The 14,415-nt window shown below is 45.0% G+C and overlaps 1 protein-coding gene and 1 pseudogene across 1 annotated transcript in view; one reads left to right on the top strand and one right to left on the bottom strand.

The window, feature by feature from the left end:
- MYO1E (myosin IE) overlaps window positions 1-14,415 on the bottom strand; it is a 217,380-nt gene that overhangs the window by 20,438 nt on the left and 182,527 nt on the right. Inside the window, exons 23-25 of the mRNA XM_088839655.1 lie at window positions 6,596-6,742; window positions 4,834-4,991; window positions 2,461-2,553 (exon numbers count right to left, since the gene is read on the bottom strand). Of these exons, the coding sequence (XP_088695781.1) occupies window positions 2,461-2,553; window positions 4,834-4,991; window positions 6,596-6,742 (398 nt within the window). The remainder of the gene's footprint in view (window positions 1-2,460; window positions 2,554-4,833; window positions 4,992-6,595; window positions 6,743-14,415) is intronic.
- LOC129563161 (NADH dehydrogenase [ubiquinone] 1 beta subcomplex subunit 8, mitochondrial pseudogene) lies at window positions 1,375-2,085 on the top strand (annotated as a pseudogene).

Genomic DNA, 14,415 nt, shown 5'->3' on the forward strand with positions numbered 1-14,415 from the left:
ATCTTTCCCAGCATCAGGGTCTTTTCCAATGAGTCAGCTCTTCGCATCAGGTGGCCAAAGTATTGGAGTTTTAGCTTCAGCATCAGTCCTTCCAATGTATATTCAGGATTGATCTCCTTTTCTTCATTAAAGAAACAAGGAGCTTGGTGAGACCCCACTTGCTGCCCAAGTCACCAAGGACAGCCAAGGGACATCCAGAGTGGGACCTATTCTAGGGCCATGACACTCAAAAGGGGTCCCACAGATGGGCTGCTCTGTGCCACCCATGAACTAGCCACCCTTATAAGTTCAGAAATTAACAGCCAGCATTTAGAAATGTTCATACCAGTTTGTCTGCTGAATCTAATAAGAAATTTTGGCTTGTATTTTGATTGCTTTTAAAATCCTAGTAATTTCTATTATACCTTACGAAAGTATAGTTTGTGATGGGTTAAAAATTAAAGAAAAAAAACAACACAAAAAACTAAACCAAAGCTAAAAAAACCTCCTAGCCTTTGATCCTTCACCACAGAAAGTATAAGTACTGGCATAAGGGACTTGGGTCTAATTGCCTCATTTTATTGAAGAAACTGTCATGTACAGAGGTTGCCATGTACAGAGCTGTGCTCAAGGTCAGGTAGTTAGTCTGAGGTGACTTTGGCCAGTGTAGTTGAGGCAAATGAACTTTCCAGGTGGTCTGGCCAATATTTTGCACGGGTGGCTGGCGCATAAGTAGTAACACAATACTACACTGGTTCTCTTAGGTTCTTTTGTGCTTGGATTTTCTTCAAGAATAAAGGCAGACAGGAGGAAAGACAGCTGGGCCAGGCAGGATGGGGACTCCAAGAGAAATGAGAATTGGCTTCTCACTGATAGGCACCGTTGTCCATACTTTAGCATGCAACTATGCAATTCCAGGGCAGGAGACAAAATAAATGCTTCTTACTGCTTATTTTGGATACTGCTACAAATAGATTGCCTTGTCTGGCATGATCTGAGTCAAGCGTGATCCAAAGATGACCCTTTTAAGACCCACAACCCTGAACTTATTAACATCAAACATTCTGAAGGCAGTTTCTAATTAATTGAATTGTGAGTGACTGGAAAAACACTTGTGAATTTGGAGAGTACTCTTCCAATACTAAACAGATTTTAAAGGGCAAAACCTCTTACATTTATTTGGGTTTGGATTTTGACTTGCATGCTATATGTTTATCAGTTAAACAATGAGAAAAATGTAACATAAGATCTAAAAATTTTTTGGTATCAATTTTGCAATCCTCTCAGATATTACTTTATTTTTTGGAGCCAATCTCCTAGATCCTATCTGACTAAGAATCAAGACTTTCTATTTCTTCTTTCAGCTGTTAACTAGATGCAAAGCATTGTCAGCGTTTGGCTGGAGCTGGGTAGTGATGGTGGGGTTATACCTGCAAACTCCTGTTTCCATTAAGGCAGCATCCTACATCTTAAAAACTTATGACATTCTGGAAGAAGGTGAAGATGGCGGCAGCCAGGGCGGGGGTCCTGGGAGTCCGATGGCTGCAAAAGGCAGCCCGAAACGTGGTGCCGCTGGGTGCACGGACAGCCTCCCACATTACCAAGGACATGCTCCCGGGACCCTATCCCAAGACCCCAGAAGAACGGGCTGCCGCCGCCAAGAAGTATAATATGCAGGTGGAAGACTACAAGCCGTCCCCAGATGATGGCACGGGGTATGGTGACTGTCCGAAACTGCCTGACCGCTCACTGCAGGAGAGGGATCCATGGTATGACTGGGACCACCCAGACCTGCGGTTGAACTAGGGTGAACCGATGCACTGGGACCTGGACATGTATATCAGGAACCGTGTGGACACTTCCCCAACTCCTGTTAATTGGAACCTCATGTGTAAGTACCTCTTCGGCTCCGTCACCTTCATGCTGTTCACGTTTTGGGTAGGGGAGACTTACCCCGCCTACCAGCCTGTGGGGCCAAAGCAGTATCCTTACAATAGTCTGTACCTGGGACGAGGCGGCGATCCCAACAAAGAACCTGAGCCAGTGGTTCACTATGTGATCTGAGGAGGGTTCATGAACTTTGTGTTCCCTAACTGACTCCTTCAATCCTAGAAATTTAATAAAATCCCTAATGAAACTTAGTGCTGTGGTAAAAAAAAAAAAAACAACTTATGACATTCTGGTTGCCATGGGCAGGGAACTCTTATTCTTCTTACTGATGTAGGAAGCCTTTCCTAAGGAAGTAATACTTCCAGGTAATGAAATGCAAATCGCTAAGTTAGCTACAGTGTGGTCTCACTGGTTCATACACAAGTCCCATGAATTTTAGGGTCGCAGGTAGGGCCATCATTTTGGGAGGAGGACATCTGACACTGAAACGGCTCACGGCTGGCTAAGAAGTTGGCATCTGTTGGCTAATGCATTTCTTCCTCAATGCATTTTACACATCTGGGTCTCGCCTACAGCGCATGCTAGGCTCACCTGGTGGCAGAGGGGCAGCTCTCATCGGGTAGTTGGCATTGTGAGTCCTGCTGGAATAATCTCTGCTTTGAATCGTATTCCTTCGGGTAGGACCTGAAATAAGCCAGCAAGATAAGGTTCAGATCAATGCTACTGGCTGGTTTTTATGGCTCCTGATGGAGTTTTGCTAGTGGGAAACTTTTGAGAAGTTTGGAAAGCAGGTCTCCGTGGGGTATATAGGGGACTGGTTGCAGGGTAGACAGGCTATGTGAGAGGCATGTTGTCCTGGCAGCGAGTGGATGGGAGGGGCCGGAGGACATGCTGACAGAGGGAGAGGTTTGAAATGTCAGAGACAATGGCTTTACAAAGAATTATTAACAAGCATACAAAGGGGTTTCTACTGTTGTTGACTTTGTGAAGAGACAGATGGGTCAAATGAATGTTTGCACTCATGTTCTGACCGCAGAGCACAGAAGCTGAGGCTGTGTTAGCTGCACACCACGGTCCCTGGAGTGGACAACGCAGCTCCCCCCACTCTGCTGTCGTCCAGAGCCTTCCTCACCAGAGTTTGTGTTCTATAGTCTTTGAAGGAAACACAGAGATGCTGAAGGGGAGAAGCAGACTGGTACCCTTGACACAGGTGTGCAAGCGTCAGAAAACCAGCAGTGCTAAATGGAGCCCTGTGGGGCCAGAATGAGGCTTGGGGAGGCAGGGCGACTGGGGGTCAGACGAGACCTCTGCAGAGACTATGTGTTGGAAAGAACAACAGTCGATAAGGCCTCGAGTGGAACATGAAGGAGAGTATGATTAAGCCAGCTGGAACAGGGGCGCAGAGGAGATTCCTAGTAAAGAGAAGAGCAGGTATAAACAGCACAAAGCAGAGGAGCCGGGTATCAGGTCCTGCGGTGAGGGGAGGAGGCCAGGTGTGGGCGTCCCCCTTCCCGCCCTCCCGGTCTCATGGAGATACGATGAAACACCGTATCACACAATGTCTCACTTCGAGGCCCACTGAGCAGTGCTGCTGATTATCCATAGCTCTCCTTGGCCCGGCTCTGTGCCCTGCGGTCTGAGCCAGTGGACTGCTAGGCTCTGCACTCTAGTCGGGTTTGGCCATTTGGGAAGCACTGGCAGGGGACCAGAGTGCCAGAGGGGACAGGAGTTGGAGTACTTTTTCTTTTTTCAAATTTAAGTATTTAATTTACATTATTGTGTTAGTTTCTGATGTACAGCAAAGTGATTCTGAGACATGTTCCTTTTTAGATTTCTGGGGTCTCCTCCACCTACATCCTTAGGGTAATAGCATCTTGGTTTTCTCTGCCCGAGCCCCAACCCTGTTCCCTTCATCCTGCCCACATCTCTGTAAAGAGTCCTTTTATATAAAAGTCTCTTCAAAAACCCCACCTAAAGGTGCTGTCTTCTGCAAGTACTAACTGATACTCAGACATACACCATTTTCTGAGTGGCTCCTCTTCTGTACTGTGTTAGCGAGTTATATAGAACATGCCAGTATGCACCAGTAGACAGAAGCCATACAGGCCTAGTTTATACTTGGCACACTCTTCACTGATCATACATGTGGACTGTATTCTCTAAAGGCATATATATTATATGAGTACACGGCATCTATAATTACTCTATAATGTCCATCCTAAATATAATTTTATAAATATCACTTACAGAAAAAGTACAGAATAAGAATCTAGAGGCCAGGGACTTCCCTGGTGGTCCAGTGGCTAAGACTCTGTGCTCCCAATGCAGGGGGCCCAGGTTGGATCCCTGGTCAGGGAACTAGATCCCACATGCTGCAGCTAAGACCTGCTGCAGCCAAATAAATAAATATTAAAAAAAAAAAAAGAATCATAGGCCAGTGAAAGGAGTCAAACTAGAGCATGTGAGTTAGTGCATGTGTGTCTCCTAATGAAACCATTTAAAGTGAAGGAGGGAGATATTAAACGTGATGCACTGTAACAGTGACCCTTGTAAGGAGTTGTTAAGTGTGGTCAATTTCTTTATCATTGACACAAAGGATGAAGTTTGTATTGTTGACAAGACTGGACTGGAAAGGGCTGGGAAATGTAAAGCCAACAAATAGATTTGTTTTAAACATAATTAATACTGTAATGCCAGGAATACCATACATAACTACTAAATGATTCGGAAAAGTTTAACCTGCCCATTTGCCTTGACATTGGTTTAGTCTGAAACATTTCAATCAGAAGAAAACCCCAGCCACAGGAAGCAGTCAGTATACTAGTTCTTTGGCCCACAGATCTGTGCAGTGTTATGAGCATTTGGTGGGAAAAGAGTCTAGCTTGGAGAGAGGGTGAGCAGGGGCCAGGCAGGGAGCCCAGCAGCCCAGCAGCGGCCCCGCCCGTGGGGCCCGTGCACACTTACGGGAGTTTCTGGGCAGCCCGGGTCCGATGCTGACCTGCAGCACTTTGTTGCTGGGCTTGAGGATGGCCAGGTCGCCAAAGCCTTGGTGGAACTGCACTTGCCGGGAGCCCCCTGCACTCCAGGGACCCCAGTTCTCCTTTTTCAACTTGATTTCAAGCCTGTGACAAGCGTATATATTGGAATTAACAAAGGAAGGGAGAGAAGCAGGGAGAAAGTGGTGTTCACAGACCCCAGCCTGGAGTTGTTTTGTAAAAACAAGACAAGACTGGATCATGGAACCAGTCCGGGGCCCAGTGGACAGGCACAGCGCAGGCTGAGCCACCAACCAGAGGCAGAGCATCTGGGGGCCCAGTCCCTGGGAGACAATAGCTGGTAAGGGAGGTGCCCCAGTTTTGGAGCACTGTCAAGTGGAGACAGGTGGGGACAGGAGCAAAGGCCACCCTCCAGGCCTCGCCTGCTGTGCTGCGCCACCGTGTCCTCTGACTGCCCCGTCTGTGTGTGAGGAGAACTGAGAGATGCCAGACACAGAGCTCATGTCTCCTTTGCACAGAATGTGGCTAGTATTTTTAAGTTTGTTTTTTTTTAACAGTTTTTGTAACTGTTTTTTTTTTTTTTTTTGTATTGGGGTATAGCTGATTGACAATGTTGTGATAGTTTCAGGTGGATGACAAAGGGACACAGCCATACATATACATGTATCCATTCTTCCCCAGACTCATCTAGGCTGAGAATGTGGCTACTATTTAATTAAGTTCTATTCTTCTGCCTTCACCCCCACCCCAGGGAGGAAGAGACACTAGCAACCAATATCCAAATAAAAGGCAAGTTTACTCACAAATGCAAAACTCCCCAGCCAGTTTTTTTTATTTCCTATGTTGCCCATATGCCTACATAATGCAATTCCATATTCTGCTTTTTTAACCTTGTATTTTTATTTTGTAAGACAAAAAATCATAATTGCCAGTAGCTGCCTATTCTTTTGAGCAGCTTGGCTTATACATATTCTTACTTTTTTTGAGTTACTCCCTTATCACAAATTCTCAGACAAAAATAACTGCCCCTGGTACTCATGGCCAAATTGTTGTTTGAAAAAGCTATAAATGACTTCATTCTACTTCTAGTGTCTATTTCACTTCAACCACAGCAGGATGAGTTATGCTAAGTTCCCCCACTCCTGGAACAAAGGCTTTACTTTGGCCCCTTGGTTGTGAGTAGGAAGAGTGGAGGGTATCCTCGTTTTATAGATGGGGAAATTGAAGCAGAACAAAAAGCCAAATAAATCACTTGGCAAACATGAGACTAGAAGTTCAACAGTCTGCCAACGTCTGGTACATGAGACGATGTTATTAAAGTAAATGAAGGTGAGCCCAGACACAAGACACTGGCCGTCCACAGCCCCCAATCTCCAAATGCCCCACCATTTCACTTTCTTCTGCTTCAGCCTTACACTACTTCTACCTGCTCTGTGAAATAAAATATTCCTTCATTGGTAAGATATAAAAATCTGCCTTTCTTGGCCTCACATTGGTGACCTTTGCCCAAGGGATAAAATATACCATTCAATGAAGTCATCTCACAGAAATGCAAAAGTAACCTTCCCAAAGTCCATGGCAACCACCCTAACTGTCCTCTGCAGGTCCTATGAGTCCACAAGAGAAGCCAAGGCCCCAGAGCTCCTTAGAGCCACCCAAGCAAGTGAGACCCCACCCCTACTCCGCAGTGGACCCCAGCAGTGAGATCAAGGCCCCAGATCCCAACTTACGTGTTGCTAAATTTCAGAGGTAGTTGCTTCTGGGTTTTTTCCTCATAACGCTTTGCTAAGAGGCTCAAGAACTCAGTTTTGAAGACAGACTCAAGCAAACTGTCATATTCTTGCTCATGAAGAATAAAAAGGTCATCCTGCATAGTACTGCAAAGAGATTGTAAAGACTCAATGAAAGTTGCAGTTTTGTTGATTCCATGATTTTTTTTCACCCTTCTTTTAATCCTGTAAGATAGCACTAAATTTCCACCATCTTCCTCTGCTACTGAAAATCTTTAAAACAAAACACAACAATGAAGTACAAAAATAAAATCCCTAATATCTGCTTTTAAAAGAGGTTTATAGTCTACCAACAGCATAAGGAAAATATTCTCTCATGTGACTTTTAAAATCAGGAAATTAAGGACAGTTTAGTCTGTATTTTAAAAAATCCATTTTCAAATTCAACTTCTATGTTCTTAAAATCATAGAACCGTAGCTCCATTATCAAAAGAGAAGCCAAAGTCCTACGCTTCATAGGCATGAGTCGGGAGCCTTCAGGTATTTGGTGCTCTGCTAATACTGCCTGCCAGATGCATAAACACATCCAACTGAAGAGAAATGAGAGACAGGGGTACACACAGCAAGCACAGTCCCCACCCTCACTGTGGGCCAGGGAAAGGACATGCCTTTGTGGGAGTTCCTTGTTTGGACAGGGCAGGGCTGTTGAAATTCATACCCACAGTGGATGTTAGGAGCTGCAGGAAGAATGGAAGAGAGAGGCTGAGGGGCAAAGCCAGTTCCGGGGAATTGATAGATAGTTCGTCTCCAGGCCCAGCCAGAGTTTGTGGAAATCAGAACACATACACACCTGAGAATTTTTCTTCCTTAGTTGCTAGATGTATTGCTCAGTTGCTCAGCTGAAAGAGGCCACCACCCCAAAGGCTGCATTATATACAACCCGACCATTACCTCTTAGCAACACCATCATACATCTAAGACAACCCTCCTAAGAATGATGTCTCGTTAGGGACAGTAAGTGTTTTTTCCAGGTACTAAAAACAAAGTAAGTGAACTCACTTCAGTAAACTGACCACAGAGATTAAATTTTAATCTCTCCAAGTGCAGGAAATACCAATGACATGGTTCTACCAGTAACACAGGAGCTGTTCCTGTGTCCTGCACAGGGGGCCCCAGGACTGGGGCATCAGTAGGATTATTGTGCTGTGACATGATCAGACAGTGAGGCAAGTACAGAGGACTGGGGTATGAAGAATCTCTGAGAGTGGGGAGCCTTCTTTCATGGAGTCTGATCCAACTAAACAGCAACTGGGCTTCCCTGGTGGTTCCGAAGGTAAAGAATCTGCCTGCAATGTGGGAGACCTGGATTTGATCCCTGGGTTGGGAAGATCCCCTGGAGGAGGGCGTGGCAACCTACTTCAGTATTCTTGCCTGAAGAATTCCCATGGACAGAGGAGCCTGGCCGGCAACAGTCCATGGGGTCGCAAAGAGTCAGACACAACTGGCTGACTAAGCTCACAAAATAGCAACTCCTATGGTCTCTCTGTTCAGTCACAGGAATATGACAAGGTGGGGACAGGCAGTCCATGGGACCAGAAGACTTCCTTGAGTAGACAGAGCCTTTGTGGATGATCCCGGGCTTGTTAGGAACCTTCTCTCTCTGTTCCAAGGCAGAGAGCTAATGACTTGTACCTTATCAAGCCAGCTACAGCTCCTCACTCTAAAACCTCAGCCCCTCAGTCTTTCTACAGGAGCTTTTAATCCACAGGAGAAACAATGTATAAGGTAGGACCATAATACAGTTGGATTGCAAAGGCACAGTATGACAGCATAAACTACAGGGGAGGAATGGAGCAGACTAGCAGCAAGATACCATCACCAGGGAAGAGGAGCCTGGCCCTTCACATCCTGTTTACTGAAGACCAGGAGACCAAACAGCTCTTCCTGGATGTGAAGTCGGAACACTTTACAGGCGTGTTGGGACACATAATGGCCATCTGGGTGGAGCATGTGGTCATTACTATTATCTCAACCGTGTTTCCAAATGTAAGAAAAAGCAATTCAGGGCCAACATGACAGTTCCACAGTGCCTGGGAGCCAGGCGTCTACTCCTCCTCCTTACAGGTATGATCAGAAAGTCATACAAGTCTTTTCTGCTTGCACCTCATTGGCCAGCATATTCACATGGTCACACCTAGCTGATGGGAGCCTGGGAAATGTAGTCTTTGGTTGGGCTGTCAGCTATCATCATGTAAAGGAGAGAATGGGTATTATAGGACAGCTTACGTCTCCACTCTACCTCCTTGTTAACAAATTTACCCAGCTTAGGGGTTGGAATCTTTTCTGAGAACAGTATACCTCAGAAGGTGTGGCCACAACAGTCCTATCATCTTCCTGTTTCTGGGTAGATGAAAAGTCTGGAATTGTTTTAATTACTTCAATGACAGCAACTCCAAACTCCAAAAGGCACTTGGGTGAAAAGCTGCTCAAAACAACTCTCCCAAGTCATTTGGAATTAATGAAATGAAGTCCCAGCACCCTAGCACAGGGCTAAGAAGACCTCAGTGTCAGGAAGGAGAGTGTACAGAGGGGAAGAGGTGAACAAGAGGCACCACTTTTTGGTGTATGGGTGGAGTGAGACTCCCATTTCGCTGCTGGATTCATGTCTGGGCATGTCCATTTGCCTGGCTGGCCTTCAGGCGGGACAGCAATTATTCGACTGGATTATTAAAGGAGTCCAACACAAGAAACCTTGAGTGGTTTAATGTGTGCAGACTATTAGGAGTTTCATGATCATGAAGAAATAAAGCCAGCAGGCCAAAACATCAAGGTCAATTATCAGCATGAATCTGGAAATGAGAAGAGACTGTTTGGATATTAGGACTTCAACCATCAAATTCAAGAGCTCCTTCCTTTGGTGACCAATGTCAAAAAATCAGGAAATTCTCTTGACCCAGGCCAGAGCTTCAGCTCATTCCCCTTGCCTCAGCCCAGGTTCCTAGGTCTGAAAACAAAGCTTTTACACCTTGTTTTTTTTCCCTAAAATATCAGACTTATTTTTGGACTTCACCTCCGTCTTCTTCATATGCTCAAGCTGCAATTCCTTACAGATGTTTGACGTAGGAGCCTATGTTGAAAGAAGCTTAACTAGTCCCTGGTTTGGCTCTTGATTGCTTCTTTATCCTGTTTTTGTGGCTTATTGCTGTACTGCTGACCACACTAGAAATGCTTGGTTCACTCCCTTAACCAAATCTTCATAAAAATGTTAGTTAAAAAACCCTGGGTAAAGTTTTAAAGGAGTTTTTTTCTTTTTTTTCTTAAGCTGAAAAGCAATTTCAGCTAGGATGGCCCCTGCTTTTATTTAAAGTCTCAAAAAGAAATGTTTCCTGCTTATGAAATAGATGCTCCTTTAAAATATATGTTTATTTGTTTATTTTGGCTGTGCTGGGTCTTTGCTGCAGCACTCATGCCTTCTCTAGTTGTAGCATGCAGGGGCTTCTCTTGTTGTGGCAAATGGGCTTATTTGCATGTGGGATCTTAGTTTCCTGACCAGGGATCAAACCCGATTCGCTTGCCTTACAAGGCAGATTTTTAACCCTAGACTACCAGGGAAGTCCCCAGTGCTCCTTTCAATAAACTGAGAACTACAAAAGTAAAAATTTAAAGCAGAAGAAAACAAACCTTATCCAGAACTCTACCACCCAGAGACTCCAGTAGCACCAGTTTGGGAGCCTTCTTAATTCCTCTGAGAAAGTGCAGATATACGTAGTATCAGGCCTCCTGGGAAGAGCGTCACCCGACCACAGGGGAAAGGCTCACTCCCATTTTTGTGTCCCAGGAATATCCTGGAAACCAGTCTCTCCACACTTGTAAGCTGTGTGCCCCATGTTTACACAGGGCATGGCTCCTCCTTCCAGAATGCCCTCAGGCAGGGACTGTGTCTTACCCACTGCAAATCCAGAGTTGAACACAAGGTTGGTGGTCAGTCCAAAAATGAAGAAAACCTCCAGGTTCCCAGAGCTCAAAATCCATAGGAAGTCAAGATTTCAGGAAAGCATCAGGTCAGCAGAGCAGGTCACAAGTGAAGCAGATTGTTCTTATTGCCAGAGGGTTAGGACAATTAAGCAACGAACCATTTTTAGGCAAGAATGTCATGCCCAGGAGGGCTGGGGCCTGTGTGTAAAGCCCACTCCTTCTAGGCTGACTTTCCTAGGATGTACAAGTACTGGAAATCCACTGACCCAGGCAGGCAGCCCCGAGGCTTTTGATCTTAGGCCTCTGGGGGTCAGCTACGGGAAAGAAAAGGAATACTAGAAGCTTCATCAGAGAGAGCTCCATATAGGTGATTTTATGTTTCAAACCTCATCAGCTACAACAGGAAGGCAAAGAATACGGGCCATTGTACCTTCTGACCACTCTTCCAGCAAATTGAGTTTTTCAAATAAGAACGAGATGAGGTCAGTTCTCAATGGCTCAGCGGGTAAAGAATCCGCCTGCAATGCAGGAGACACAGGAGACCCGGGTTTGATCCCTGGGTTGGGCAGAGGCCCTTAAGGAGGGCATGGCAACCCACTCCACTATTCTTGCCTGCAGAATCCCATGGACTGAGGAGCCTGGCAGGCTACAGTCCAAAGGGTTGCAGAGTCAGATACTAAGAGACTAAGCACACACACACACACAGAGGTCAGTTAGGTATTTGGACCAGAAGCAGCTCTCGAAGGAGCCTTCAGAAATGATGCTTGGCCTTCTATCAGCAGTCCCCACAAAGGCTTGGAAATATGATGCCCCAAAGGCATCAGACATCAGGAGTGTGTCACCTCCTGATAGTCTCACCATGTCTCCATGAAGGCAGAAATGCAGGTTGTCAGTGTTTGGTCTTTCATTTAGATAAGGAATTTTCCTTTCCCTGTGAGTGACTGTTATCATCACAGCTCTCTGAGCTATTGGTCCTAATTTTTTTTTTTCTTGTAAGTTAAAAAAAGTTTAAAAATATTTTCAATTATAATTCAACTAGATATATTTCAGGACACTTATAAAAGATAGAGACTTCTAAAAATATGATGTCTATTAAAGTATTAGGAAACCCTTTTTATTATGGAAAATTTCAAGTATATCAAAAAGTACAGTAGCAGAATGAACCACCACGTGTCAGGAGGTTTCAATAATGATCAATCCACAGACAGTCAAATTCATCTGCAGTCTCATTCCCCTACTTCCACACACCAGCTAGGTTATTTTGCAGCAGAGTATAATCATATTATTTTATCATTAAACATTTCAGTATCTATCTCTAAAAGATAAAGCTTTCTTAAATGAAAGTAACCACAATATTATTATCACACCTAAAGGAATAAACAGTAAATCCTTCATATAAATATCTGCCACGTTCCCTGGTGGCTCTGACAGTAAAGAAGTCGCCTGCAATGCAGGAGAACTGAGTTCAGTCCCTGGGTCGGGAAGATCCTCTGGAAAAGGGAATAACAACCCACTCCAGTATTCTTGCCTGCAGAATTCCATGGACAGAGGAGCCTGGTAGGCTACAGTCCATGGTCACAAAGAGTTGGCCACAACTGAGCAACTAACACTCATAACACACTTGTAAAATATTTAGTTATTTTACATTTCCCCAAATTGTCCTGTATATTTTCTTGTATGGTTGGTTGGTTTGAATAGGTAGCTGTGAGCCAATTTGGCCTCCCCAGTAGTTATAAGAGTTAGGGATGGGCAGAAAGATCAGGTTTGTAGGACCCTTTGATAGTCTGAATTAGAGGAAGCCATCAGGTGATCATTCTAGCCAACAGTCAAGAAGTAAGTCCCATAAAGTCTTCAAAACACACATTATGACTCTCTTCCCAAAGTGCAAGACAAATGTTCAAATTTTTCTCTATCCTAATACTGAAATATATTGAGAATGCACGTGTACACACACCCACACAGACACGTTCTGGTACCACAATCGATTTCTCCTCTATGTTTGATTCTGCACACTCTATCTGATTGCACTCCTAGCTTGGTTTAGATTACTGCTGCTGCTGCTGCTGCTAAGTCACTTCAGTTGTGTTCGACTCTGTGTGACCCCATAGACGGAAGCCCACCAGACTCCCCCCCCATCCCTGGGATTCTCCAGGCAAAAACACTGGAGTGGGTTGCCATTTCCTTCTCCAATGTGTGAAAGTGAAAAGTGAAAGTGAAGTTGCTCAGTTGTGTCCAACCCTTAGCAACCCCATGGATTGCAGCCTACCAGGCTGCTCCATCCATGGATTTTCTAGGCAAGAGTACTGGAGTGGCTTGCCATTGCCTTCTCCGGTTTAGATTACTAGCCTATCCCAATGGCTGAAAGAAATGAGGCAATGGTTATGAATCCTGGCAAACTCAAATCCAGGGCTCAGTGACTGTAACACGCAGAGATAGCACCTTTAAATGACTCAGGCTCTTTTTCCCTCCTAGAGTCAGAACAAATTTCAGGCTAAGTACATCATTTTATTACATCCTCCAATAAGGAAAGGCCACAAGGAAGCAAACATCCAGACCAGGAATACTAAAAAGAAAGTGGAAAAAGAATCTGATCTTACTGTGAGACACTGTATCCCCAGAGGCCATGAAAAAAGAAAAAGACAGAGGGAAAAAACTTGAGTGTGAATATCCCACACCTTGATAAGCCTCAGAGACTTGATCAACGAGACACTGGGTGTCGACGTGCTAGACACACATGTAGATATACAATGATCAAGTGCTGCTTAAGGCCTCTGAGGGCTGCAGACACACCCAGGCAGTAGTAACAGTAAGAACACTCACTCTCAGAGTAGTGAGCAGTAGTGTCCCAGAGCTGTGACTCCTGGGCTTTCAACTGTCAAGTGTGCCCAGCACGTTTTAGCTCACTCAACTTAGCCCAGGTATAAGCCCTTGTTCCCATGCAAGATAAAAAAAGAAGCTTGCACTTGGATTCCTTGGACCAGCAAGGGCAGTCTCGGGACCCAGTAACCAGGAGAGTGTGGTCAGCAGGTCGTGGCCTGGTCAGCGAGCTGAATGATCAGAAAGACCTTTGGGAAACCGGATAGTGCCTAGAGCGTGTCTGTGAAATCCATGGCACTGAGACCTGAGGTGTGGCTGCAAAAAGCTGCTGATGAACACAGCTGCTTACCAGTTCTACCGCATCTTGAACTGAAGTGTTTTAAACACTTAACGTCACTGCCCTGCCTGGCTCTTTATCAGGAAAATTGGAAACAGACAAAATCAGAAACCACAGTGACATAGGCAAGAACAGACACAACTTAAAATCTGCTTTGGATGATCACACTGGAACCAGGGTTTTCTAGCCTGGTAAATCAGTTTCCTGTGTGCACAAAAACCCTGCTTTTGCCTAAGAGCAGCGATTTTGTCTTGTGTGTGGAGTAAGAGTGTAGAAGAGTCCTAATTCCAAGATGTATCCGCAGGTAACAAGAACATCTCTAATATTTTAATACAATGGCAGCCCAAAGCTTGCCCTGGCAGAAGTTTAGGCATCCTCAGAAGGGCCCCAGGACATGACTCGAGGGGGAAGCCTCAAAGGGGCCTTTCTTCCTCTTTTCTTCGCCTTCTGTGGCCTGAGGGTTTCCTCTCATCACAGGGAACTTAGTCTGGGAGATATTAGCAGGGAGGATTTGGGGAAGTCTCAGCATATGCAGGTCCTTGCCCTTCTGTCCTTTATTGTGCCCATCTTCACATGAAATGTTCCCTTGGTATCTCAAATTTTCTTAAAGAGATCTCTAGTCTTTCCCATTCTATTGTTTGCTGCTATTTCTTTGCATTGTTCCCTTAAGAAGGCTTTCTTACTCGCTTTG

Source organism: Moschus berezovskii, chromosome 9 (genome assembly GCF_049115385.1).
Source record: "Moschus berezovskii isolate FMDL1 chromosome 9, NW_MosBer_1.0, whole genome shotgun sequence".
Classification (NCBI taxonomy): Eukaryota; Metazoa; Chordata; class Mammalia; order Artiodactyla; family Moschidae; genus Moschus; species Moschus berezovskii.